The sequence below is a fragment of the Cicer arietinum genome, chromosome 3 (assembly GCF_000331145.2).
Source record: "Cicer arietinum cultivar CDC Frontier isolate Library 1 chromosome 3, Cicar.CDCFrontier_v2.0, whole genome shotgun sequence".
NCBI lineage: Eukaryota > Viridiplantae > Streptophyta > Magnoliopsida > Fabales > Fabaceae > Cicer > Cicer arietinum.
The window spans coordinates 38,099,886-38,127,826 of NC_021162.2; the positions used below are offsets into that span (position 1 = coordinate 38,099,886).

The 27,941-nt window shown below is 31.8% G+C and overlaps 4 protein-coding genes across 4 annotated transcripts; 3 read left to right on the plus strand and 1 right to left on the minus strand.

Moving 5' to 3' along the window:
* Positions 1-3,317: 3,317 nt before the first annotated feature.
* On the plus strand, positions 3,318-6,647 carry LOC140919746 (uncharacterized). Its single transcript, XM_073366373.1, has 4 exons — positions 3,318-3,553; positions 3,668-4,059; positions 4,101-4,329; positions 6,479-6,647. Exons 1-4 carry the CDS (start codon positions 3,318-3,320, stop codon positions 6,645-6,647), a joined length of 1,026 nt encoding a protein of 341 aa, XP_073222474.1.
* Positions 6,648-11,554: 4,907 nt separating this feature from the next.
* Positions 11,555-13,234, minus strand: LOC101504882 (12-oxophytodienoate reductase 1-like). The gene is made up of 3 exons (XM_004491950.1): positions 13,192-13,234; positions 11,894-12,020; positions 11,555-11,789 (listed from the first exon to the last, which is right to left on the minus strand). Exons 1-3 carry the CDS (start codon positions 13,232-13,234, stop codon positions 11,555-11,557), a joined length of 405 nt encoding a protein of 134 aa, XP_004492007.1.
* Positions 13,235-18,613: 5,379 nt separating this feature from the next.
* On the plus strand, positions 18,614-22,003 carry LOC101504571 (uncharacterized). Its single transcript, XM_073366374.1, is given in 5 exon segments — positions 18,614-18,699; positions 18,701-19,021; positions 19,325-19,371; positions 19,374-20,118; positions 20,329-22,003. Coding segments are annotated over 5 exon segments (2,874 nt in total).
* An 843-nt stretch (positions 22,004-22,846) lies between these two features.
* LOC140919747 (uncharacterized) lies at positions 22,847-24,956 on the plus strand. Its single transcript, XM_073366375.1, has 3 exons — positions 22,847-23,081; positions 24,085-24,651; positions 24,729-24,956. The coding sequence occupies exons 1-3, from the start codon at positions 22,887-22,889 to the stop codon at positions 24,954-24,956; spliced, it is 990 nt and encodes a 329-aa protein (XP_073222476.1). The 5' UTR covers positions 22,847-22,886.
* Positions 24,957-27,941: the final 2,985 nt, after the last annotated feature.

The following is a 27,941-nucleotide window of genomic DNA, read 5'->3' on the forward strand; positions in this document are numbered from 1 at the left end:
AAAATACGGAGACCAAAATTGCAATTAAACCTACAAATTATCAATACATTACTATATGTATATTCATTGATTTCCAAACATCAAAATCTTAATTATAAAAGACTTTGAAAATTTTATAAATTATTTAAATTATAACATTGTCTTTTAAAAGCTGCAAGATTTTTTTATATAAAAATAATTCTTTAAAATCTCAATGTAATACACCTTCCTTAATGTATTCCAATGTAAAAAATTATAAATATTTCCATCCCCTCTTGCCTCTTCAATTATTGAACAAAAAAACACAATAATCTCATTCAAGAAAAGAAAGCAGTTTGATTAGGAATGGTGGATGAGTTAAGTAGATGACTCTCTTCCATAGTTGCTGCATAATTTTAATATCTTGTTATAAGGATTCTCTGGTTTCTCAAGATCCTCCAAACCCGTTAAATTTGCTAATGAAGTGAAAGCCCTAGACTTTCCATTATAAAACTTTGAAAGCCCCTTCTTCTGTATATATATACCAACATCAAAAGACACAAATTTAGCTATTTCATAAGTTAAAAATAAAACCTTAGAAATAATAATTATAATAAAAGTAAAACTCATTGAGAAAAACTTAACAGAGATAGATAAATATTAGTACTTTTTTGAATGTTGTTGAACCAGAGAAGATATGCCACTTAATTAATGGATCATCGATGATTAGTTGATGGAGAAGAAGAAGAAGTTGAAGATGTTACTTTTCCAAAAGAATCAAATTCCAATGATGTTGAGTCTTTTGAAATTTTAGAAATAGAATCATCAATCTCATCATGAATTGGTCGTTTCTTTTGTGTTTTAGTCATGATATTGTTTTCTTGTTCTCCATTTTAAGTGTTCTATTTCCGATTTTCTATCAATCTACCACAAACAACAAATTATACTTTATAGGATAGGATGGTTTATATATTGGAGATATAATATTTTGTGTTGATTTGTCGATATTCTTGTCAAAAAAAGAAAGATTTGATCAATTTTATAAATTCTCTCCAACTGAATCATATATATTTAGATTCACGCCAATAATTACATTATGTAATTTCATGCACCAAAAAAAGAAACATTAATTTAAGATTTGATTTTTTTGAAAGGATTAATTTATTTATTTGAGGACAAACATTACACCACTTATGGTGAAAACTGGGGTGAATCGGATAAGTTCGGTGATTCGGATGTTTTGGATTTTGTACCACGCACCCCACATTTTTACCTCCCACCCCCTCAATCATGTGTAAAAGACCATTTTATCCTCAATTTCATCTATTAAAACCCAAAAAAAAATTGACTCCTTTTTTACCCAATTTTTTCAAAAGTTTGTAATATCTGAATCTGATCCTACCCACCCCTCGAACATTTGAAACTTCCGAATCTCAAAAGTAAGTAAAAATTCGAATATTTCAAATATTTGAAATGTATGAAACCCCAAATCGTTCGAAAGTTTGTATCATGTTGAAAGTTTCGTAATGGAAGTCTCGAAAGTTTGAAAGTTTAGAAACATAGAAACTTTCGAAAGTTTCATGGAATTAGAAAGTTTCGAAATGGTTGATGCTCGAAGAAATGAAAATTTCGAAATAGAGGTCGAAAATATGAAAGTTTCGAATGATGAAACTTTCAAAGTATATTTTCCCCATAAATAATGAAACTTTCGAAAGTTTCGTTGAACAAGAAAGTTTTGAAATACAGAAACTTTCGAGAATATGAAAGTTTCGAAATGCAAAATTTTGCAAAACTTTCGATATAAGTTGAGTTTCGAAATTTTGGTATTAATGGAAAGTTTCGAAATACATTTTTATTAGTAATAAATAGTAATAAATTAATAGTAATAAATAATAATAAATTTATTAATGGTAATAATAAATTTAAACTCACATTCATTAATTAATTAACTTTAAACTCTTATTTCATTTTCCTATCAAATTTCAAGCACCATTTGCATGCACGTTCACTAACGAACCACTCTCCAATTACTCTCTCAAAACTCTCTTCATTGTGACTTACATCACTATCTGTTGAAAATCATAATACTTTAATAGAAATTTATTGAAAATAATGGTGACATTTATGAGAGTTAATGTTGTTGTGAATTGAAAAAATTAAGAAGTCCCACATATAAGGGATATCACACACTAGTAGGGTATATATGGTGGAGCTATGGAACTTGGGGAGGGCTCCAAAGGGTACCCCAATTTTGTGAAGGAGGAAGAACACAAGCAATATTGACCACCACACACACGCGCTGCCGTCCGTCCGGCCGGCCCGACCTTGACTTTGGCTATGTGGTGTATTATTATTTCTTAGCATGTGAAAATTAATTAATTATTTTAATTGACTGATTGCTTGCGTTTTATCTCTAATTGATACGTTAATTACGTAACTGCCCTCTCCTCCACTGAGTCACATATCTGATCCAGTATTTCTTCCTAAAATCGTGTGTCTGTTTTTTGCCTGGTCAAAACCCTAATCTTTGGTCTCATTTTCTTTTGTTGCCCGATCAAAACTCAGAGTCAAACCCTAAGTTTGGAGCGCACGTTTTGGGCGATCAGCAACTTAGGAGCGCAAGTTTCTAGGGTCACATCTTGGAGTGCACGTTCTAATGGACCCCTGATTCTCTCAGATCCAGTTGCGGATTTCCTCTATAAATAGAGGGTTCTCCTCAGTTGGAAAAACACACCAAAAGCACTTCGTATCTAAGGCTTTTCTCACTTCTCCCCCTTCTTACTATATTCTTCTATTTCTTCCGAGTGGACTTAGTGCCATATTACGAGTGGCAGTCATACAACTTCCATATTGAGGGTGTAATTCTAGAACGGTTTTTCTACAGTGCAGTAGAATTTCGATACAAAGTATCTGGGCTATTTTATCCTGGGGACTTCGTGGTTGATAGTCTGCCTTTCACAATTTGGGAAGTGCCTCGAAACGTCTTAAAGAGAGCGACCTAGTCCTCGACTCAACCGAGTAATATTTTCAGTGGCATAAATTATTTTCAAAAGGTCTTTTTCGAAATTCATAAACAACAATTTTGAGACGTTTTCGAACTGCCATGTCTACCGACAAAATTACTGGGACATGTTCTTCTGCTTCTGACTATAAGAAACCGTTTCAGTTTGAGGGAAGTCATTTCAAATGATGGCAACAAAAGATGATGTTTTTTTTAACCACGAAAAAGCTTGCCAACTTTCTGAAGGATGACATTCCTGTTGTACCAAAAGAAGGTGAACAAACATAAAAGGATAAGATAGTTGTTGAATTAACCCAATGGGAACATAATGATTACTTATGTAAGAATTATATTCTTAATGGACTTTGTTGATGATCTGTATGATTACTACAGTTCCGAAAGCAATACTGCTAAACAGGTTTGGGATGCTCTAAAGAAGAAATATGATACTGAGGAAGCTGGAGCCAAAAAGTATGTTGTTAGCCACTACCTCAAATATCAAATGACGGATGGCAGATCAGTGAAAGCTCAGTCTCATGAAATCCAGAAAATTGCTCACAAGATCATCTCTAAAGGTATGTCCCAAAATGAACAGTTTCAGATTGTTGTTATTATTGACAAACTTCCCCCTGCTTGGAAAGATTTTAAAAATTCTCTTTGGCATAAAACAAAATAATTTTCTTTATAAAGTCTGATAACTCGCCTTAGAATTGAGGAGGAATCTCGTAAGCAAGACCAGAAAGATGAAATTCTTCTTGTGGCAAATAACAAGAAAAAGAAATTCATCGGAGCAGTTCTGAAGCCAAATGACAAGCAACTAAAGAATCAGAATCGCACTTCAAAGAACAACAACAAGAATGGGAACCCTCCAAAGGTCCCAATTGTTAGGCAGCAACCAACTCCTAGAAATGGCCATCTCCATTTTCTTTGTTTCTATTGTGGGAAATATGGTCATATGGCACGCAAGTGTAAGAACAAGTCAAGCGCTGCTAATCCGGCCAACTTGACAGAAGAGAAATTCATTGCTATGATAACTGAGATCAACCTTGTTGGTGGATTAGATGGATGGTGGATAGACACTGATGCCTCACACCATGTTTGTTATGATCGTGTTATGTTAAAACATACACTACTGCTGAAGATAAGAAAGTGTTGTTGGGAGATTCTCACACCACTAATGTTGCTGGTATTGGAGATGTGAAACTAATATTCACATTTGGAAAGACCTTAATTATGAAGGACGTCATGCACACTCCAGAAATAAGGAAGAATCTGGTTTCTGGGTTTATTCTCAATAAGGCAGGGTTTACTCAGTCTATAGGGGCATATTTGTACACCATTTCTAAAAATGGCATTTTTGTTGGAAAAGGGTACGCCACTGATGGCATGTTTAAATTTAATGTTGAAATGAATAAAATGTCTCATTCTGCTTACATGTTGTGTGATTTTAATATTTGGCATGCTAGACTCTGTCATATGAACAAACGTGTGATTTCAAACTTAAGTAATTTAGCCTTAATTCCAAAGTTATCTCTAAAGGAATTGGAAATTGTGATTTTTGCAGTCAAGCTAAAATAACAAAGAGATCACATAAATCAATAGTTAGAGAATCTGAACCTCTAGACTTAATACACTCTTATATATGTGAACTTGATGGAACGCTAACCAGAAATGGAAAACGTTATTTCATCACTTTTATTGACGATTGCTCTGACTTTAATTTTGTATATCTTATGAAAAATAAAAGTGAAGCGCTTGACATGTTTAAGATCTTTGTAACTGAAATTGAAAATCAATTTAGTAAAAAGATTAAGAGGTTTCGTAGTGATAGAGGAACATAGTATGATTCCAGTTTGTTTAATGAGTTTTATAAAACCCAAGGAATTATACATGAAACTACTGCATCGTATTCACCTGAAATGAATGGTAAAGCTGAAAGAAAGAATATAACTCTTACTATATTAGTTGTTGCTATTATTCTTAACTCTGGTGCTGCATCTCATTGGTAGGGGGAAATTATTTTGACTGTTTGCTATGTTTTGAGTAGAGTTTCTAATTCTAAAAGCAAAGAATCTCCTTATGAGATAATGAAGAAAAAAAACCCAACTTGTCTTATTTTCGAACATGGGGTTGTCTGGATTATGTCAGAATCCCCGATCCCAAGCGAATTAAACTCCCAAGTAGAGTCTATGAATGTGTATTCATTGGGTATGCAGTAAACAGCAAAGCGAATAGGTTTTATGACCTAAATGCGAAAGTGATCATAAAATCAAATGATGTTGACTTCTATGAAAATAAATTCCCTTTCAAATCGAGAAATAGTGGGGGCAGCGAACCTAGTCAAGTTCCTGTGACAATAAGCACTAAAAGCAACAAACAAGACGAAACAGAAACTCGAAGGAGTAAGAGTTGCTAAAAATTATGGACCAGAATACATGACCTATAATTTAGAAGAGGATCCTACAAATCATAAAGAAGCTCTATCATCATTGGATGCAGATCTATGGCAAGAAGCTATAAACGACTAAATGGATTTTCTAGAGTCGGCATTTGGTAGACTTGCCTCCTGGTTTCAAACCAATAGGTTGTAAATGGATTTTGAAAAAGAAACTAAAACCCGATGGATCTATTAATAAATACAAAGACACACCTTGTAGCCAAAGGTTTTAGACAAAGAGAAAATATAGATTTCTTCGACACTTTCTCACCGGTCACTAGACTAACATCCATCAGGGTGCTTATATCACTTGCGACTATTCATAACCTGGTGATACACCAAATGAATGTTAAGACAACCTTTTTAAATGGTGACTTGGAAGAAGAAATTTATATGGAACAACTTGAAGGTTTTGTAATTCATGGACAAGAAGACAATGTCTATAAGTTAGATAAGTCTTTGTATGGTCTTAAACAAGCTCCTAAGCAATGGCAAGAAAAATTTGATAACTTGATTATGTCGAATGAGTTTAAAGTGAATGAAAGTGACAAATGTATTTATTACAAATATGATAATGGCATTTGCACTATCATATGTCTCTATGTAGACGACTTACTCATATTTGGTTCAAACATTCATGCTGTGAATAATGTAAAATCATTGTTGAGTAACAACTTTGATATGAAAGACCTCGGGGAAGCGAATGTAATCCTTGGAATCAACATTACTAGGTCAGAAAAGGGAATTTCTTTGGATCAATCTCACTACATTGAAAAGATTCTAAAGAAATATAATTACTTTGACTGTAAACCTTCTTGCACACCATATGATCCAAGTGTAAAACTTTTCAAGAACTCTGGTGAAGGTGTTAGACAAATTGAATATGCGAGCATCATTGGCAGCCTCATGTATGCCACTGATTGTACTAGACCCGAAATTGCCTATGTCGTAGGATTGTTGTGCAGGTTTACTAGTAGACCTAGTATGGATCATTGGTACGCTATCGAAAGAGTCATGAGATACCTTAAAAGGACCATGAATCTCGGATTACATTATCAATGATTTTCTGCCGTCTTTGAAAGATACATTGATGCTGATTGGAACACATTACCAGATGACTCCAAAGCAACCAATGGCTATGTTTTTAGTATAGCCGGTGGTGATGTATCATGGAAATCGAAGAAACATACGATATTGGTTCAGTCCACTATGGAGTCTGAAATGATAGTACTAGCTACTGCTAGTGAATAAGCAAGCTGGTTAAGATGCTTGCTAGCAGAGATCCCTTTGTGGGAAAGGCCATTGCCAGCTATGTCGATCCACTGCGATAGTACCGCGGCTATTGCAAAAATTGAGAATCGTTATTACAACGATAAGAGACGACAAACACGTCGTAAACACATCACAGTTAGAGAATTACTTTCTAAAGGAGCTGTTATAGTGGATCATGTACGCACTGATGAAAATTTAGCAGATCCTTTGACGAAAGGATTAGCTAGAGAGAAAGTCCAAAATACATCCAAAAGGATGATACTATTGCCTATAGATCAATGAGTAATTTATGATGGTAACCCGACCTAACAGACTGGAGATCCCAAGAATTAGGTTCAATGGGTAATAACAAGTCATAGTGATATGAGATGGACATGCTATATTATATATGAGAAGCATGATTCCTGAAGCGATAAAAGGATGAGATAATAGAAACTCTTAATGAGATCTATACTCTATGTGGAGTGGAGTACCTAGCTACAGGAGTACTCTTGATAGACTCACCTATGTGAATGAGGAAGTGGGAGCCGCTTCCTATGGAATTTCGAGGCAAAATTCCTATAGCGTTCACTATATTGGGATACACGTGAATGGCCCTAAATGCACGAGGTTCTGAGAATAAACCCAATGAAAAGGTTGTGTGTGGGTTCAATGTCAGAGATAGAGTTCAAAACTACGAGTCACTCTTGTTGAATTTGAATCTTACTTGTTATGCAAAGGTTCAAGTCAAGAGACACCTTTGTTTATGCACAATCTTATAGAAGCGTTTGACGCTATTCAAAAACTTATTTTTTAAATTCAAGTGGGGGATTGTTGGAAATGATGATGCTTTAATGGAAATAATGATGACATTTATGAGAGTTAGTGTTGTTGTGAATTGAAAAAATTGAGAAGTCCCACATAGGATGGATATCACACACTAGTAGGGTATATAAGGTGGAGGTATGGAACTTGGGGAGGGCCCCAAGGGGTACCCCAATTTTGTGAAGGAGGGAGAACGCAAGCAATATTGACAACCACACACAAGCGCCGCCGCAGTCGTCCGGCCCGACCTTGGCCTTGGCTTTGGCTACGTGGTGTATTATTATTTTTTAGCATGTGAAAATTAATTAATTATTTTAATTAACTGATTGCTTGCGTTTTATCTCTAATTGATACGTTAATTACGTAACTGCCCTCCACCGAGTCAACATTACAAATCTGATCCAGTCTTCATTCCTGAAATCGTGCGTCTGTTTTTTGCCCGGTCAAAACCCTAATCTTTGGTCTCACGTTTCTTTTGTTGCCCGATCAAAACTCAGAGTCAAACCCTAAGTTTGGAGCGCACGTTTTGGGTGGTCAGCAGCTTTGGAGCGCAAGTTTCTGGGGTCACATCTTCGAGCGCACGTTCTAATGGACCTCTGATTCTCTTAGATTCAGTTACGAATTTTCTCTAAAAATAGAAGGTTCTCCTCAGTTGGAAAAACACACCAAAAGCACTTCGTATCTAAGGCTTTTCTCACTTCTCCCCCTTCTTACTATATTCTTCTGTTTCTTCCGAGTGGCCTTAGTGCCATATTACGAGTGGCAGTCATACGACTGCCATATTGAGGGTGTAATTCTGGAACGGTTTTTCTACAGTGCAGTAGAACTCCGATACAGAATATCTGAGCTGTTTTATCCTAAGGACTTCGTGGTTGATAGTCTGCCTTGCACAATTTGGGTAGTGCCTCGAAACGTCTTAAAGAGAGCGACCTAGTATGCGACTCAACTCAGTAATATTTTCGAAGGTATAAATTATTTTCAAAAAGTTTTTTTCGAAATTCAAAAACAACACTATCTAACAAAGACATGTATCAAACAAATTTACTCCTTCATTCATTATTCCTCCACCTTTATTCAAAGTTGCAATCACCGCATATTTCTCTCATTGTTCTACTTCCCAAATTAGATAAAATAAAAATAAAAATAAAGAGTACTACGTAACCTTTTAGCTTTAACTAGTCTATTTAAGCCAACAAGTAAGAAAGTTATACATCTATATAAACATCTTTTCATGATTAGTTTTAATATGCATTTTTAATTGTCTAGTGTGTATATATCAAAACAGAAGCAAAATCAAGTTAGAATGCAGGCTTACCAAAAATAATACCAAAGCACAAGAAAAATATTGGTAAATTTGTTATCCAAATTAAGAAGCTGAAGCAAAGTCAAAATAGTAAGAAATCACATACATCTTTTAGAGTGGTTAAAGTAAAAAAGAAATAACTTTTAAAGACAGAAGAGTTACAACTATTTTCCCAAATGTAGATTCATTGTTGTGGGTCACGACTCTTCAACAACAAACAAATGAATCAAAGACAGTTAATAGAGAAAACTCATAAATGGAAAAAACTCATTGTACAATAATATAACAATAAAAAAAAAAAACACTCACACTATAGAACGACGTCGGTTATATATTCGTTTTGTATCCGTGACCTTTTCTTTCAACGAGAACGAAAACGTTCCACTTTCTGTTTTGTTTTTTAAAAAAACTTTCATTTCTTTAGTTAACAACTTTACATTTTAAATTTTATTAAAAAATATATAATATTTAAATATTTAATATATATATATATATATATATATATACATATGATTAATAATATATTATTAATGAAATTTTAAAGTATTTGAGAAAATAATTTTCTCAAAAAATTTCATAAATATTAAATTCTTAAATAACATTTTGTTTCCTAAATATTTTAAGAAACATTTATATGGTGTTGCTAGCTAGCAACAAACATAAAAGTTGCTTAAAACAGTGTTGTCGCCTTGCCGGATACCATAAATATTTATCGTTGACCATGCGAGATTTGTTGACGGCTAAAAAAAATAGCATTTGCAACCTATTTTGCAATGAACGATTTTGGAAAGTAGAGACGGTTCACTATTGTAGGTTTAAAGTTTGATTTGTTGTACATAAATATAAGGGTTATGTGACACCGTGCTAGATTGAAATTTGTAACACGAAAATTTACAAAATAAATTCTCTAACTTTGATGGTAGATAATTTTGATAATTTTAGTGTATTTATATAAAAAAAATTAATTAATAAAATAAACAAAATAAAAGTTATTTAGATAAAAAATAATAATTAATTATAAGAGATATAGAAATAAAGTTATCAAAATAGAAAATTGAAAAGTAGACAATCTTAACTTGAAAATTTGATATTATAAAGTTAATTATCATAACCCTATATATAAATATTTAATAATAATAATAATAATAATAATTATTATTATTATTATTATTATTATTATTATTATTATTATTATTATTATTATTATTATGATAAAGATCATATTTATAAGGATGATGATTCTCAACGTTACATTAATAGTAACGAGGCTCAGATTTAGGAATATATATTTATGCTTTATATATTTGAATGACAGTTGATTTCCTCTCGTTTTTTAAATTGTAATAGAGTCACAAAATTTTGTACTGAATCGAAGTCTTTTTAATTAAGACATGAGGCACATAAATATCTGGTTATCATATATTAATTGTATTAGATTTATTGCCTTTAAATATATAACAGCTAATAATGAATCTCAAAATATTATGATTCACTTTGATAGTACATTAAATAAAGATTTGATTCTTTTCAAAATTAAAAGGTGAATTCGATGTTGGTTTTCTTATTTGTAAGATTTGTTTTCTAATCTAGAATTATTTTTTCCATTTATTTAAAGAATCATATATTAATATGTGAAATATTTTAGCACAAATATTTTTTAGCATATAAAGATTCAACTTTATTTGATTTGAAATTGAATATACATTTATGATATGATTATACACTAACGAATTTTAATCTTGTTACATCGTCGATATTAGATCGGTTGTTGTACATCAAATGTACTAAGCAAGACAGTGGAAAATTTATTATTGTGGTAAACTTTGTTGTTAGATCTGTTCTAATTAAGATGTTCTAACATATACATTAAAAAAAACTAAAAAAAAAAAGCGGTGACAAATTTGTTATTATAATAAACTTTATTAGATTTGTTGTAATTGAACTGATCAAACATATATATTTATAAAAAAAACTGCACATAAAAAAAACGGTGGCAAATTTGTTATTATAGTAAACTTTGTTAGATTTGTTTAATTGAACTCTTCTAACATATACATTAAAAAAAAGGCTACGCAAGAAGAAAAAAAAGACGGTGACAAATTTGTTTTTAGTATAAATTTTGTTAGATTTGTTATATTAGCTATGGTTATGTATTAACATAATTTTCTTACGAGGATTTTATTTCCTTCCTAGTGTATCATTGTTTGTATATATTTGATGTTTGTTTCTAATGTCTGTTTCTGTAAGCTCTTCTCATGGTTTGGTTCTTTCTAACTCTAAGAAATGCTTTTTGTTCCTTATCTCTTGATTTCTTGATATTCCTTATAATGATCCTTTTTTTACTTATGCTTCATTTTTCAAGTGTGATGATCGTAGTTGTATCAATCAATACTTAGCTTGGATTCTCTCCCAAAAAATTCAGTACTTGGTTTGGCAATTTATGTTTACTGAAATCCTTGTTTCTCAGAATAATGTTTTAGCTTGTGGATTGAGGCTTAACACGTTTGTGAATTTGTTTGTGATTTGTCTTGGTTGTTGTTTAATGTGTTCACACTCTTGTGTTTGAAATAATGGAGTTATTTTATACAGTTATATTGTTTTGTTGGGTAGCTATTTTATTTACCTTTAGCTCGAAATATAATAAGTTAGAATACAAGCAGTTATACAAACTATATGTGCATCCAACTATAAATGAAAAAAAAAAACACCGCTGGGGGAAAATTCTTGAATTTCCCATCAATTATATGTAGAATAAAGCTTTCTGCCTTTTCAATGATCTTTAGTTAGCATTTTCTAGAAATGGATAATCTGTATATCCAACAACAAGATCACTTGTGTAAAAAGTGTTTTTATCAACCTTATTAAAATGGGAATCCAGCTCAAATCTTTTAGGCAAATCTGGATTTGTCAAAAAGAGTCTTCCATAAGCCACCAAATTCGCACCACTACTACCCACCACATTGTTAACTTCACTCATATCATATCCACCAGCAACAATAAAGTACCATTGAAGGCTTTCCGCATTGGAATTAAAGACACATTGTTGTCACATTTTTCAAACATGGTTTGCATCCTAGGTTCAATTACACGATAATAGAGAATGCCTAGTTGACTTAACAATTGAGCCATGTAAATGGCCAATGCTTGAGGGTTTGAGTCTCCATAATCACAATAATCAACAAAAGGGGAAAGTCTGACACCAACTTTGTCCCCTCCGATCTCATTAGCAACTGCTTTCACCACTTCTAGTGGGAAGTGACAACAATTCTCTAAGTTAGGATATTGTTATTGATGTGATTTTTATTTCATCCTTCATGGTTGTACTCGTAGGCTTGTTGCATATGAATGATTAGTTTATCTATTATTCTGCATATTGAGACAGTTAATTAAATATTTGTGATTCCATTTGGTTTGTGAGTTGCATTTAAAGTTCTTGTGCTGTAATAAAGTTATTAGCCTCCGATGCTACGTTTTGGTTCATGTCTTTGATGTCTTCTTTTATTGGATAATATTTATTGTTGTGCTGTCTGCTAATATATTATGATGGTTTTGGGAAGTTATATAGAGAGTAGAAAATATGAGTAGATAATGTAGCAAGAGTCTAGGTGACAAAAAGAGTAGGTTTTATAGTAGGCCTTGATTCCCTAGCAGTAAGTATGACAAAGTGAAAAACTCTGGCTACCAAGGGTTAAACCGTTAAAAATATAGCCATCATTATGTATTCATTGTATTATTATTTATATAAAGGATAGGATTTGAGTTTGAGCATTGTCACCTTGAGGATATATTATACATTGCTGAAAGTTAGTTATTTTGATGAAATTATATATGAGATAAGAAATCTATGTCAAGTTCTTTTGACATAGATGTTTCAAAGCATTATCAAATTAACTTTTTATGTAGAAATATGATTCTTAAAATGTGATTAAAATCATTTTACCATTGTATATTTTTTCAGAAGTAGTTATGGATCACAGTTGGATGAATGCTAATCGTTTGAGTAAGAGTATGAAAAGGGAGTTGAGGAATTTTTACAATTTGCTTTAAAAAAATATCTTGTAAGTAAAGGAAGATTTTATTGTCCTTGTGTTATTTGTTTGAATGAAAATACATTATATTTTGAGGAAATACGAAGTCATCTTATTTGTTCCGGGATTCACCTGAATTATATCATATGAATATGGCATGGTGGTTCGTTAAACATGTCAAATACCCTAGAATGAATAAAAAATGATTGTTGAATGAGAACAACAAGACTTTCTTAAAGTGGTTTAAAGAAACCATTTTAACCAACAATACAACTGCCGATATATTAAAATGGCTAGCAAATGGGCCTCACTTTGATGTCGTAACTTGGACTGGCTACGATATCAATAATTTTACATTCTACACAAAAAGTCAAGATGACAGTAGTACCATGCAAAATAGTGGGGTTATGGTCGTAGTTGAGTCCATGCATTTCTCTAGTTCAAAAGATAAAAATCCTATTACAACAACCATACCTTACTTTGGGACCATTGAAGAGATTTGGGATGTCAATTTCATTAAATTTAAAGTGCATGTTTTTAAATGTAAATGGATTGACATCAATAATGTGTTAAAATTGATGAATTTGGTTTTACATTGGTGGACCTTGAAAAGGTAGCGTATAAGGGTGGACCTTGAAAAGGTAGCGTATAAGGATGAACCTTTTAATAGGGCATCCCAAGCAAAACAAGTGTTTTATGTTAGTGATCCTTCTAATAAAAAATGGTCAGTGGTTCTCCAAGGTAAACTTTTTCTTGGACCAAATGAAAGTATAGATTCATCGCTAGATATTTCCGAGTCTCCTTTATTCTCATAACGAGTACTTACTTTCATTGAAGAAACTATAGTGGATGATGAGTATGCCACTCATGATGATCATCAAGAAGCGATATGTGAGAATATTCAGATATAAGACTCGTAAGAAATAAAATGGTAATAATGATAGTTTATCTTAATAAATTTCACATTATCAATAATATTTACTTTGATGGTTTAGAGTTTTTACCAATAAATGACATGATTGCTTATAATTATTTTTCTCCATTATTTGGAATTACTATTGACCATTATTATTCTTTTTTGAAAAAGACACATGAATATTCGTCAGCTCCTTCGCAAAGTGTGGAGGGTACTCAGTCTACACAAAGAAAGGGTATGTGTGGTACACGTATGATAAAGTTGAAACATAAATACATGATAGGTAAGAAGTTATCGATCGATTTATATCCTTTGACTGGATTACATAAAATCCAATGCATCCATACAAAAAATCGTGTATGGGAGGGTATGCACGTTTAGAGCAAAAAATTATAAGTAAAATCACTTTTATACAATGTAGTAGATTATAGACTATAATTTCTAACTAATATTTTGTTTATGTCTTAACAAATAGCTTCAAGAGACGAAATCCGATCAACCATTAGGTCGTCATATTTTGTGTAAGGAGACTCGTTTAAATAAGGATGAAATAGTTGATAATGAAAATATTCAACAAGTGATAGAACAATGTGTAAGTATATTATCACTTTAATATATTTTAATATTGTCTTTTAAAAATGATATTGAACTTATCTTTTTAATACTACATATATTGTAGGAGAATCAAGAACAATGTTCTGAAAATCCAGAGGAGAATAAACAAGTTAGTTGCAGGGACATACATGGTAATGTATTTAATGTTCCTAAATATTTGGGCCGTGTGAGGGGTATTGGATTTGGCGTAACTCCATAAAGCTATTTTTCACATGAGAAGCGCACAAATCCATCTAATGAGCAAGTACTAGATGCGCTGAAAATCCTAACAGAGCAAGTTGCATATTTGGTGAAAAAGGATAAGGAAAAACAACTTCTGGAGTGTCAACGTGAAGTACAATTAGATAGTGAAAATGGTAGTTGCAACATTGGTTGTAAAAGTCTTCCAAAGTTAATTAATTAATTAATGAAATACGAAATTCATTCAACCTAATTGTTTCACGCACTTATGTATTAACCATTGACTTAGGGCGTTTCATCTTGTGTGCTATATTTATCCTCCCCTACTCATCGCATGGTTGGAAAAGGAACATTGTACAATATCTTGTGAGAAGTATTACACCATAATTGGATCCTTGTCGGCCATGTTAAAGTTTCACATGTGATTGCTTTAGAACCACTTGCACCATTTCCTATACCCGACAACGATGGATATATGAAGTTTTTGGGAGAAGCAATAAGTAGTTATGTGCAATGGCCTAAAAATATTGTTCCCATAGATACAGTATGTTTACACTAGTGCATTTTAACCTTGTTACATCGTCGATATTAGATCGGTTGTTATACATCCAATGTAATAAGCAAGATGGTGGCAAATTTGTTATTATGGTAAACTTTGTTAGATCTGTTCTAATTGAACTGTTCTAACAAACACATTAAAAAAATAAAATTACAGAAAAAAAAATTGTGGTATTTTATTAGATCAGTTCTAATTGAACTGATCTAACATACATATTAAAAATAAAAATAAAAACTGCACACACAAAAAAGCTATTGTAAATTTATTATTATAGTAAATTTTGTTAGATCTGTTCTAATTGAACTGTTCTAACATATACATTAAAAAAAAGACTACACACAAAAAAAAAGGCAGTGGCAAATTTGTTATTATTACAAATTTTGTTAGATATGTTTTGTTAGACCGATCTAACAAGCCTTTAAAAAAAATCCCTAAGTTAACTAAATAATAAGAAATCACGCGTGCCAACCCTTTCATTTTTTCATCTTCATCATTCGTTCTTCTTCATCCTTCTGCAAACCCACAAACCCGCGAATCCAAACCCATTTTTCATCCTTCAACATTCGTTTTTCATCAAACCCAACCACATTTAACCTTCATCCTTCAGTGAGAACGTTTTCATCCTTCCATATTTAACCTTCATCCTTCAGTGAAAACGTGAATTCGTGAATCGCAGCTTTCAGCCTTCATTGCCGGCGAGTTGGTCCGGCGCAACTTTCAGTCAATTTCTTTCACTATCGAGAAGTGTTTGTGGCTTTCTCCTGTAATTTTTTAGTAATTTTTGTTTGTTACTCAACAATCTAAAATTATTTTCATTGTTAATTATTCTTATTATTAATCTTTAATTGATGGAGAAATTTGAGTAGTAGTAGTTATCCCAATTTTCAATCATCCTTTGTTAATAATAAGTCTAATGCTATAAATTTTAACACATTTGTCAATTTGAGTTTGTGATTTGTGTTGATTGTTGCTTAATGTGTTCATACTCTTATTTTTGAAACTGTAAAATATATCTACTATTATAATGTTGGAGAGGTATAATAAATAATAAACTTTGTATATAGTAAAATTGTTTGTCAATAGTATCTTTGGGTTTGTTTATGCTTTTGAATAGATTAATGTCCTATTCGAGATAATTATGTCCACATCTTAATCAGTTTTAGAAGAGTTGATTTTGAAGTCATTGTTCTTGTTGTGGGTCAATGAAGTTCAAACCTGCCATTTTCTCAACTATTGTTCTTGCTGTAGCTAATATTTTACATGATAAATATTTTTAGAATCCAAAAAGATATTTTTTAATTTAAAAAATTAAAATAAGGTTATTAATCCAGAAATGACAATCTGTAGTCGAGGGTGGATTTTCACCATAGCAAATAACATGATCCTAAATTGGAGAGATGAAATAAAATCAAACTAAAAAAATGCTCAATGAAATAGACCTTTTTTATACTAAACACAATGGAACCACACATTGATTGGTTGTTATCTTTCATGTGCTTAATTTGAGTTAGTATTTGTCTTGCACTTCGTAAAGGTGTTTTTTCCAGAGTCATTATGGAATTTCTAGCATTTTTGTTAGTAGTGGATAGGTAGTTACCATCTAGTCGTGTGAACTTGAATCATTTATGTCTATAACAATGTGTGTAAACAATCAAGCAGACCTTTGATACATATATATGTTGAGTGTATTAATTTTTATTTAAATATTTAAATACAACATGCTCTTCAAAAAATAGGTCAGCTATATGTTTTTATATTTTAGTGGTACTACACTTTAGAATAATGTTATCATACAATTTAAATAACACAATTTGCAATGACAATTATTTTTTCATATACAATAATCATCCAAGTTATACCTTTTCTAAACAATAAAAACCGTTGAAATAGTAACACTACAAATCATGTTTATAAGTATTACAAACATTAAATTGAGTAGAAGACAAGTTTTATTGGCTTTACAGTGAAATTTGTAAATATAGTTTGGGTTTGCTGCATACTTCTCAAACCGAAATTACTTTGCATGATGATTGGCCGCTTCGGGTCAATAGATGAAATGAAGCCTATGGTTCACATGGTCACAGTACATCACTTGTTTAATTAGAGTGCATCTCTTATATGATTCAAAATTTAAAGCTATTATTAGTATAACCAAACAATGAGACTTCGAATTTAGTTCAACATTCACATAACCAACCGTATATGGTTAGTGCTAAAGGCAACATAGACATATCATATTAATCTGTTCAATGAATAACCCATTTATCCAAATAAGATTTTGAAAAAAAAAGTAATATGGAATTGTGGATGCAGATATTAAATAATTTTATCGAGGGTTTGTATATTTTATAATGTTAGTAACTTAAATTGTAACATGTCACCATTGAGGTATAATGAAATTGCATAATGGTGGAAAATAAATACAACTATTTGTCATTAAACACCTATATATTTTCATGTCGATCTGTATCAAAACTTGAAAGATGCATTCTATAAATAAATAAATTAACTAACAAACTAGAAAGATGCAAGACAAAATGAATAGAGAAACAAAAAGGAATACTAATTTTTAGGGAGTGTTTACATTCTAATGAACGAGGAAAACAATATACTCATATCCTATGGCTTCAACTCCTCATATCTTGACATTTCAAGTGATAGAATAGACTCCAGTATCACTGTTAGCTATAGCGGTAAAGGTGAATGTGATTGAACTTTTCCACTATCTTTATGTTGCAATAGATGATGACGGAGAGTTTGATTGCTGCACCCAAGAGACTAAATCCTCTCTAGTTGCAATAAAACAACCAACTTGATATTCACTCTATCTAAATGGAGCAGCCAATTTTCTCAAATGAGAGGCAAAAGAATTATTGAGTCCTTGGGCAAACTTATGAGCACCAGTACCAGTTTGTGCTAAGAATAGCTCTAGTAGTGCCTCATCCTTCTTAATAATTTTGGCCAGTGTCCACATCCACTCTTCAAGAGCAGTTAGAGCTGCCCCACCTGACATTGTTCGAACGTTAAGAGAGTACTCTTAAGAGAGTACTCATCTTTCTATCTGGCTTTGTTGTGATATAGGAGTAGTAACAGATTAAATGATCAAGATTTTTGAAAATCATTTTGTTGAACATGCATGATTTTTTTAGTGTAAGAGTTATTTTATAAAGGTAATTTAAGTCTTTCAAATTTAATAAAAATTTATCAATATATACAAGAATAATTATGTAATTTTTTGGCAAGATTGTGCTTATTGTTATGCATCCCAACCTTGAGCACTCTTCTTCTAACTCCAATCTCTTGCTAAAAAAACTTATTTAATTGCTATGGCTACAATAGTTACAAAGAAAACATGCATTACCCCCAAGCTGTATTAAAAAGACAATTACCATATGCACACTATGTAAGCCTTGCATTGTAAAAGCAAATACATAATAGATGTGAGAACATAAATAACTCAATTAACTTTTTATGTAGAAATATGATTCTTAAAATGTGATTAAAATCATTTTACCATTGTATTGTTTTTCAGAAGTAGTTATGAATCACAATTGGATGAATGCTAATCGTTTGAGTGAAGAGTATGAAAAGGGGGTTGAGGAGTTTTTACAATTTGCTTTAAAAAAAACTTCCTGAAAGTAAAGGAAGGTTTTATTGTCCTTGTGTTATTTGTTTGAATGAAAATACATTACATTTTGAGGAAATACGAAGTCATCTTATTTGTTCTGGGATTGACCTGAACTATATTAGATGGATATGGCATGGTGATTCGTTAAACATGTCAAATACCTCAGCAAGAGAGGAAATTAATGTAGATATGAACGATCAACTAGAGGCCATAATACGTGATGTTGGAGAAGAGTCCTTTAATCGTGCACATGTATATGATAATTTGTGCAGTGGCAAAGAAGAGCCTTTGTATCCGAGATGCACTAACTTCACACGATTGTCTGCGGTATTGAGATTTTTCAACTTGAAGGCGAGAAATGGCTGGACAGATAAAAGCTTCACTGAATTACTTGAATTGTTGAAAAAAATGCTCCTAGAAGGTAACACATTGTCGAATCGTAACTATGAGGCAAAGAAGTTATTGTGTCCAATGGACATGGAGTATAGGAAAATACATGCATGCCATAATGACTATTTATTGTATAGAAATGAGTTTGAAGAGTTGACTAAGTGTCCTAGGTGTGGACTATCATGCTACAAAATGAAGGATGGTGATTCCATTTATGACGAAAGCTCAAAGAGACCTCCTGCGAAGGTGTTATGGTATCTTCCAATAGTTCCAAGGTTCAAAGTTTGTTTGCTAATACAAATGATGCAAAGAATGTAAGATGGCATGCCGATGAGAGGAAGCGTGATGGACAACTTCGTCACCCAGCTGATTCTTTGAAATGGAAGAAAATTAATGATTTGTACCCGGAGTTCGGAAGTGAGCCTAGGAACCTTAGGCTTGGACTTTCTACAGATGGAATGAATCCATATGGAAACTTAAGTAGTAACCATAGTTTATGGCCTGTTCTACTAGTTATCTACAACCTACCTCCTTGGATTTGCATGAAGCGTATATATATCATGTTATCTATGATGATTTCAGGTCCAAAACAACCTGGAAATAACATAGATGTTTATCTAAGTCCATTGATTGAAGATTTGAGAATGCTTTGGGAAGGTGTTGATGTGTTTGATGGGTATTCTCGTGAATATTTTATGATGCGTGCAATGCTATTTTGCACCATCAATGACTTTCCTGCATATGGAAACTTGTGTGGCTATAGTGTTAAGGGACACAAAGCATGTCCTATATGTGAAGAAGGAACATGCTACCAACAATTGAAACATGGAAGAAAAGTTGTTTATGTTGGGCATCAAAAATTTCTCAAGTCTAATCATCCATACCGTAAGTTGAGAAAATCGTTTAATGGAGACCAAGAGCATGAAATTTCTCAAAAAGCCTTAACTGGGGAGCAAGTTTATCAACGTGTTAAGGATATAAATGTTATCTTTGGAAAGAACCAAAAACAGACATCTGAGAAAAATATATGGAAGAAGAAGTCTGTGCTCTTTGATCTTCCTTATTGGTCTAGTCTAGATGTAAGACATTGTCTTGATGTGATGCATGTAGAGAAAAATGTGTGTGATAGTGTAATTGGAACACTTCTCAACATTCAGGGGAAAACAAAGGATGACTTAAATTCTCGTCTAGATATGGTTGATATGGGTATACGACAATAATTAGCTCCACAATCAACAATATGGAAGAAGAAGTCTGTGTTCTTTGATCTTCCTTATTGGTCTAGTCTAGATGTAAGACATTGTCTTGATGTGATGCATGTAGAGAAAAATGTGTGTGATAGTGTAATTGGAACACTTCTCAACATTCCGGGGAAAACAAAGGATGGCTTAAATTCTCGTCTAGATATGGTTGATATGGGTATACGACAACAATTAGCTCCACAATCAACAGGTAAACGAACATATTTGCCTCCTGCTTGTCATACATTGTCAAAAAAGGAGAAGAGATGCTTTTGTGAGTGTTTAAGGGGAATAAAAGTGCCACATGGATACTCCTCAAATGTCAAGAGTCTTGTGTCAATGAAAGATTTGAAATTAGTTGGCTTAAAGTCTCACGATTGCCACATTTTGATGCAACAACTACTACCAGTGGCTTTACGTGGCATATTGCCTAAAAAAGTAAGAGAGGTCTTAACTAGATTGTGTTTATTCTTCAACGCTATTTGTAGCAAATTCATTGATCCTCAAAAATTAAATGAGTTGGAAAATGAAGCTGTTATTATCTTGTGCCAACTAGAGATGTATTTTCCTCCTTCTTTTTTTGACATCATGGTTCATTTAATTGTTCATTTAGTTAGGGAGATTAAATTATGTGGTCCTGTTTATTTGAGGTGGATGTATCCATTCGAGTGTTACATGAAGATTTTAAAAGGATATGTGAACAATCCACACCGTCCAGAAGCATCTATTGTTGAAAGGTACATAGCAGAAGAGGCTATTGAGTTTTGTTCTGAATATATGACAAAAGCAGAAGCCATAGGAATTCCTAGATCTCGTCATGAGGGAACATGTGTGGGTAATGGTATTCGAGGCTTAAAACTTAAGAGCATGGGACGAGAGGAAGTACTTCAAGCACATTTGTATATATTGAATAACACTGATGAGGTTCAACCTTACCTTTCTACTCATAAAAGCATTGTGAAGGAAAATTATCCTAAAATGAATGAAAAATGGTTGCTGAATAAGCATAACAAGACTTTCTTAAAGTGGTTTAAAGAAACCATTTTAACCAACAATACAACTTCTGATACACTAAAATGGCTAGCAAATGGGCCTCACTTTGATGTCATAACTTGGACTGGCTACAATATCAACAATTTTACTTTCTACACAAAAAGTCAAGATGACAGAAGTACCATGCAAAATAGTGGGGTTATGGTCGTAGCTGAGTCCATGCATTTCTCTAGTTCAAAAGATAAAAACCCTGTTACAGCATCCATACCTTACTTTGGGACCATTGAAGAGATTTGTGATGTCGATTTCATTAAATTTAAAGTGCATGTTTTTAAATGTAAATTGATTGACATCAATAATGGTGTTAAAATTGATAAATTTGGTTTTACAATGGTGGACCTTGAAAAGGTAGCGTATAAGGATGAGCCTTTTATTATGGCATCCCAAGCAAAACAAGTGTTTTATGTTAGTGATCCTTCTAACAAAAAATGGTTAGTGGTTCTCCAAGGTAAAAGTTTTCATGGACCAAATGAAAGTCTAGATTCAACGCTAGATGTTTTTGACACTCCTCCATTCTCACAACGAATACTTACTTTCGTTGAAGAAACTATAGTGGACGATGAGTATGCCACTCGTGATGATCATCAAGAAGGCATATGGGAGAATATTCAAACATAAGACTCGTAAGAAATAAAACGGTAATAATGATAATTTATCTTAATAAATTTCACATTATCTGTAATATTTACTTTGATAGTTTATAGTTTTTACCAATATATGATATGATTGCCTATTATTATTTTTCTCCATTATTTTGAAATATTATTGACCATTATTATTCTTTTTTAAAAAGGACACATGAATAATTCGTCAGCTCATTCGCAAAGTGTGGAGGGTACTCAATCTACACAAAGAAATGGTAGGCGTGGTACACGTATGGCAAAGTTGAAACGTAAATATATGATAGGTAAGAAGTTATCGATTGATTTAAATCCATTGACTGGATTACCTTTAGGGATAAATAGGAAAAACTTTAAGGGTCGTGTTGCTTCCCTTGCTCGAAGCTTTGTTAGTATTTTTGTGGATAATTGGGACGACGTAGATAGCGACTTGAAAAATCAGATATGGGAAGCTATTAAGGTACTTATAGTTTTGTGAATATTTTAGTATATACATGATTTCGTAAATATATTTTAATGCCATACACTAACTCCTCCATTGGTTTTGTAATGTAGGTGAAATGGGATGTTCTTGATTCTGAATTTTTTGAAAAAGAAATGGATTTCATATGTTGGTGAATGTTGGAGGGCATTTAAAACTAGTCTAGCATCTAGATATTTAAATTGTGGGAATTTGAGTCACAAGTCTTTTCTTGAGGCATATACTTATCTTGATAAGGACATATGGAAGGCGTTTGTTCAGAAGCGGCAGGATCCTTCCTTTGTGGTTAGCTAGAATTATAATTTATTTCTAGTATTACATTTAATTGGTACATTACTTATAATAGGAGAAACGAAAGAAGACACAAGTGATCTAATCTCATAATAAATACACTCACCTAATGTCTCGTGGGGGATATGAGTTGCTTACTGAAAGATTGATCAATGAAAAAATAAAGCAAAGACAAGAATCATCTGGAAATTCAATACTTGCACCTCCATCTCCACCATCACGCCATGAAAAATGGAAGAGAGCCCGACAAAAGCCATCGGGAGATTACTCATCAGAAGATGCTCTTGTCATTGCAGAAAAAATTGTAAGTAATTGTGTAGTCAATTATTAATTTAAACTAATAGTCATTGGTGATTTGTTCTTGCAAATGATTGGTTGTTGGAATTTAAGTCTGAGTAACTAATTCTACATTGATTAGATATGAGCTAAATGAATGATATATATTGATCTGATAACCTTAATTGTGTTTATATTGAATCCAATGTAACACAAGTAGTTCAAGTGATCAATGGTGGTGGTTTCATAAACTAGCCCTGGTTGAAATGGTTCAGATTGTTATTTCCCTGCTCCATAGTCATAAGGTGTTGCAACTGACCCTGAATCCGTGGTAATTGGAGCATTCATATTGTTAATTTGATTTGCTGCATTTAGAAAAAAATATGTCAGCAGGTGTTATTTTTTTATTCCTCTATTTATAATAATATGTAGAATAAATACAATAAATGTTAATTGATATGATTTGTTAATTCAATTCTTAATATGATTCTAATTCAAAAATTAATATTGAACAACTATACAATAGAATAAATACAATAAATGTTAATTGATATAATTTTGAATTTGGTTTCAAGTGTTACAATCCATTGGGCAGATTGAGCGATAAATTTACCTTAACTATACCGTAATTGCTGTTTCTATATAACCTTTCTATGTGTTTGTTGTTTCTGTTTCTGATTTGAAAATTTGATTTTTGAAGCTATGTGTCACTACTTGTATTGTAGGACCCTCCATTTAGGAAAATATATTTATGTATTATAGCTTATTGTTGAAGTTTAATCTTTTATATGCTGATTTTATTGTTGCTTGATTTTAAAGTGTGGCTATATTCTGATGGAAGCATGAGAACACTCTAATGTTATGGTGATTTATTTTATTCTGATTTAATCTTTTAAGATATATTTTGTTTGCACTTAAAGTTTTTGATAATTAGAAATTAACTAATGCTGCAACAATCTGTCTTTTATATTAATCATTTAAAAAACATTAATTAAATCTCATAAATTATATATTCTTTTTATATTTTGTAGGATTCATTGGTTGAACAAACGTCTCAAGGAACCTTTGTTCCACATGGACGTACATATATCTTGACAGCGTCCATTGGGAAACCTGAGCACCCTGGTCGTGTTCGTGATGTTGGTCGGGGTGTGGGGATTCGACAATACTTTGGATCACGTTCTCATTATGCCTCTACCCCACCAGCTTTCAATAGCCACCAAATAGAGGAGCCTACTAACGTGATTAAAAATAAAGTGTTGTTGGAGCTATCACAACAAAACCCAAATTTGTTCATGAAGAGAAGTTGTTCTGTTGAACTACCTATACCAGAGGATGAGGACGATGATATTCCAGAACAGTGTAAATTGTATGTTGATAATAATGATTTTGTAGTAGCATATGCTGATGCGTACAAGTTGGGGCCCACCTTACACAATCAGTTGTTAGATAATGATATGGTTAGGGTGCTGGTTACCAAGGTTTTAGATGCAAATGCTCAAGTACCTATACTCATTGATGAGGTGACAACAATTGGTCATGCTTCAAATACTTTCATTCAATGGCCAAAAAGACTTTTGCGGCTTGTTTCTGATAAGGTATTCATTACTTATGCCTTTTTCTATTTACACTTGAAATATTTTAAATGACTAATAATTTATCTTTAATTATTTAGGAGGTTGACATATTTATGAAAGTTGACGTTCCACTCAAAAAATATGAATCTCAACTAGATTGTATTCAACAATTGTTGTTAAAGTCGATAAGTATATCATTGTCTATAGAGTTAAAATTGGAACATGAAACAAGTGAAGTGTTTGTTCTTGGACAAAGCAATATAGTGGAGTTGTGTATGGGTAATCGAGAGTTGTGCATCACTATTATACAAATATGGTTGACGTAAGTCCATTTAATTTATAAAATTAGTAAAAAAATTAATTTCATTTATAACAAATACTTATTTTAATTTATTTATTTTAATATCTTAGATATATGCATCACCTTTGTGTTGACTTTGGCAAGAATGGCGTCTATGGATTCATTGATCCGTGTTTCATTCAGAGTGAATATGATTCTATTGGGGCTCAAAAATACATACAAAATAAGTTGCAGCAGGATCAAAAAGAGTGTTATCTATTACCTTATCTCAACAAGTAAGTAAAATTTTATTATAATTTATCCATTACAAGTTTATAACATAAATGTACTTAACATTTTTACCTTTTTGCACAATGTAGTTGTCATTGGCAATTGCTCGTTATTTGTCCTAAGAAGAATACTATAGTCTTCCTACGTTCGTTGGGATGGAAACCAAATAAAAATATCACGCACATCGTCGATTTTTAAGTGTTTATTGTATTTCCGGTATATGTATTTCAAATGCACATTTAGATCTTTTTAGAAATGACTATGCTGGCATTCTACAAATCCAATTAAACATTGTTGTGTTGGCACAAAATAGAAATGCTAAGGCACATGCAAATGCACAAAATTTGAGTTTTTAGATTCTTTGCTTTTGTGATAGATATATTTCGAACATGCTGGATAGCACAACATTATTGTATATCAACACTTTTTTAAGAGGCTTATGGCTTTAACGGTAGTGAATAATATAATAATATAATTCATCTCTATGTGGTTTATTTGCTACAATAATTTGTTTTTCCTTTATTAATTTTATTTATTGGCGCTTTGTAGTTAGCTAAGTTAATATTTTTACATTTTGACTAAAGTTTGAATTCTAGTACTTTAACTCCTTTACAGCTTTCCGAGGGTTTCTATCTCATTATTCTTCTCTTAACCATTTATTGCATGGCATGATTTGGTAAACCATCCCTTTCTCTCATTGTTGATGTAAGAGCCTCTGAATCTTAAGAAGTGGGAGGCATAAAGAGGGAAAGGGGAATAATTAGTTAGTGGAAATATATAAGTAGTTTTTCCTTATATATAAGCAACACATTTATGTTTATATAAAGACGATATGTTTCATCTTGTTATGGACCATGCTATAGAAGGTTATAGATAAATATATAAATATGCCCGTGAGTGGTGACTATCTTAGTTCATTAAATAATTTTAACGTTTTGTTTTGGAAGTACTACTAGTACCTTCTTATCTATGAGTTGTATCTCTGGCCACCAAAGAACAAAGATAATGATGTTTCATAATTTCAAGTTTCAATGTTTTTCCTCTCTATAATGAACAAAGTAATAAAATTGTTCCAATTGCATTCATTAAAACATGCTATTTTATTTATTTAATTTATTTATATGCTAATTCATCTCTATGTGATTTTATTTGCTACACTTTAATGAATATTTTATTTTTGTAGAGCTTTGGGTCAATATAATAAGTCACGAAGATTAAGAAAGAACAAGCCCACATGGAGCATTCCCATTGTAAGTTGTTTAGATTATATATATAGAATTTCAATTATAATTTATATGTTTTTATGTATATAATATTTACTCATTATAATTTACATATAATATTCAACTTTAGTGTCAAAGACAACCTAAAGGTTGTGAGTGTGATTACTACATTATGATACATATGTTGAACATTGTATCTAGTGGTCTTGTTGATTCATGGATGCGGGTATGTTGTAGATTTTTTCAAAGTTAGTATTAATTAACTACTTATGATTTTTATGGTCACATGATTTAGATAACTTTGTTATTTCAATGTTTATAATTTGGATATTTGGAGTATCAAAACCATTCGAAGATGAAGAAATGATGAATGTCCGACAACGTTGTGCAAACTTGATTCTTGAACTAATAGAAAATGCTTGAAGCACTTGTATCATTTTAGTATCTTTAGACTGTTAATAGAAGAAATGTTTTTTTTTTAACTAGTGAATATTATGTAGCTCTAAATTTGATAATTTAGATTTTGTAAAAAAATTATGACTCATTGTCATTGATTTTTAAATGTAAAGCTTTGTATGAAGTTTTGTGTTTTATGGTTGAATGAGAAATTCTAGTTAATAATGTAATATGTGAAATTATGAGGATGCATATGTAAGGGGTGAAAGTTATAAAGAACAAAAAATTAAAAAGTTAATTATTTAAATCGATTGGCTCATCAATAAAACAAACAATTTTGAATATGACTTGTTATATTGGTTCAAATTTAACCGATATAATAAATCAATTTTGAATTTGACTTGTTATATTGGTTCAAATTTAATCGATCTAATAGATTAATTTTGAATTTGACTTGTTATATTGGTTCAAATTTAACCGATCTAATAAATTATTTTTGAATTTGACTTATTATATTGGTTCAAATTTAACTGATCTAATAAATCATTTTTGAATGTGACTTGTTATATCTATTATTTTAGCTAATTTAATAATTTACTATTTATTACAACGCTTGATGTTAGATCGGATAAGAAACTGATCTAACAAGTACATAGGAACCGATCTAACAAGGTTTAATTGCACTAGTGTTAATTACTATGCATGTTTAATTGTATGATTATGATTGGTTATGTTTAATTGCTGATTTTTCTACTACTAACTTTAATTTCAGATTTATTTATATTCTTACAAAGTCTAAAGGGAAATGATAAGAAGATTCCTCACAACTAGTCAGTCACTTCACCATAAAAGGTTTGACATATACATCAGTTGTATACAAAATGATTAGCTTACTGTAATAACTAACAAACTGATCAACCTCATTTTTTTAGATTCAAGCAAAACCTACCGAAAATGTTAATAAAGTTGATTCAAAAAATAAACATGTCGCACCATAAATGCAGGTTGGTGGTATAATATATATTCAATCACTAATTAATTTAGCTACTTCTCCTAATCCTAAATATGTTTCTCCTAAATCTACCGGAATCCGTCGCACCACAAATGCAGGTTCGTGGTAA

What these genes read in the sequence shown, in the direction of transcription:
- LOC140919746 (XM_073366373.1), top strand. Translation starts at nt 3,318, where the DNA reads ATGGACTTTGTTGATGATCTGTATGATTACTACAGTTCCGAAAGCAAT. An exon ending in TGATGCCTCACACCATGTTT is followed by an intron (nt 4,060 to 4,100) that starts GTTATGATCGTG and finishes CTACTGCTGAAG; the next exon opens with ATAAGAAAGTGTTGTTGGGA. An exon ending in GGCATTTTTGTTGGAAAAGG is followed by an intron (nt 4,330 to 6,478) that starts GTACGCCACTGA and finishes CGTCTTTGAAAG; the next exon opens with ATACATTGATGCTGATTGGA.
- LOC101504882 (XM_004491950.1), bottom strand. Translation starts at nt 13,234, where the DNA reads ATGCATGGACTCAACTACGACCATAACCCCACTATTTTGCATG. An exon ending in TAACCCCACTATTTTGCATG is followed by an intron (nt 12,021 to 13,191) that starts GTACTACTGTCA and finishes ACTTCCCACTAG; the next exon opens with AAGTGGTGAAAGCAGTTGCT. An exon ending in GCCATTTACATGGCTCAATT is followed by an intron (nt 11,790 to 11,893) that starts GTTAAGTCAACT and finishes CAATGCGGAAAG; the next exon opens with CCTTCAATGGTACTTTATTG.
- LOC140919747 (XM_073366375.1), top strand. Translation starts at nt 22,887, where the DNA reads ATGTCTCGTGGGGGATATGAGTTGCTTACTGAAAGATTGATCAATGAA. An exon ending in TTGTCATTGCAGAAAAAATT is followed by an intron (nt 23,082 to 24,084) that starts GTAAGTAATTGT and finishes TATATTTTGTAG; the next exon opens with GATTCATTGGTTGAACAAAC. An exon ending in TGCGGCTTGTTTCTGATAAG is followed by an intron (nt 24,652 to 24,728) that starts GTATTCATTACT and finishes TTAATTATTTAG; the next exon opens with GAGGTTGACATATTTATGAA.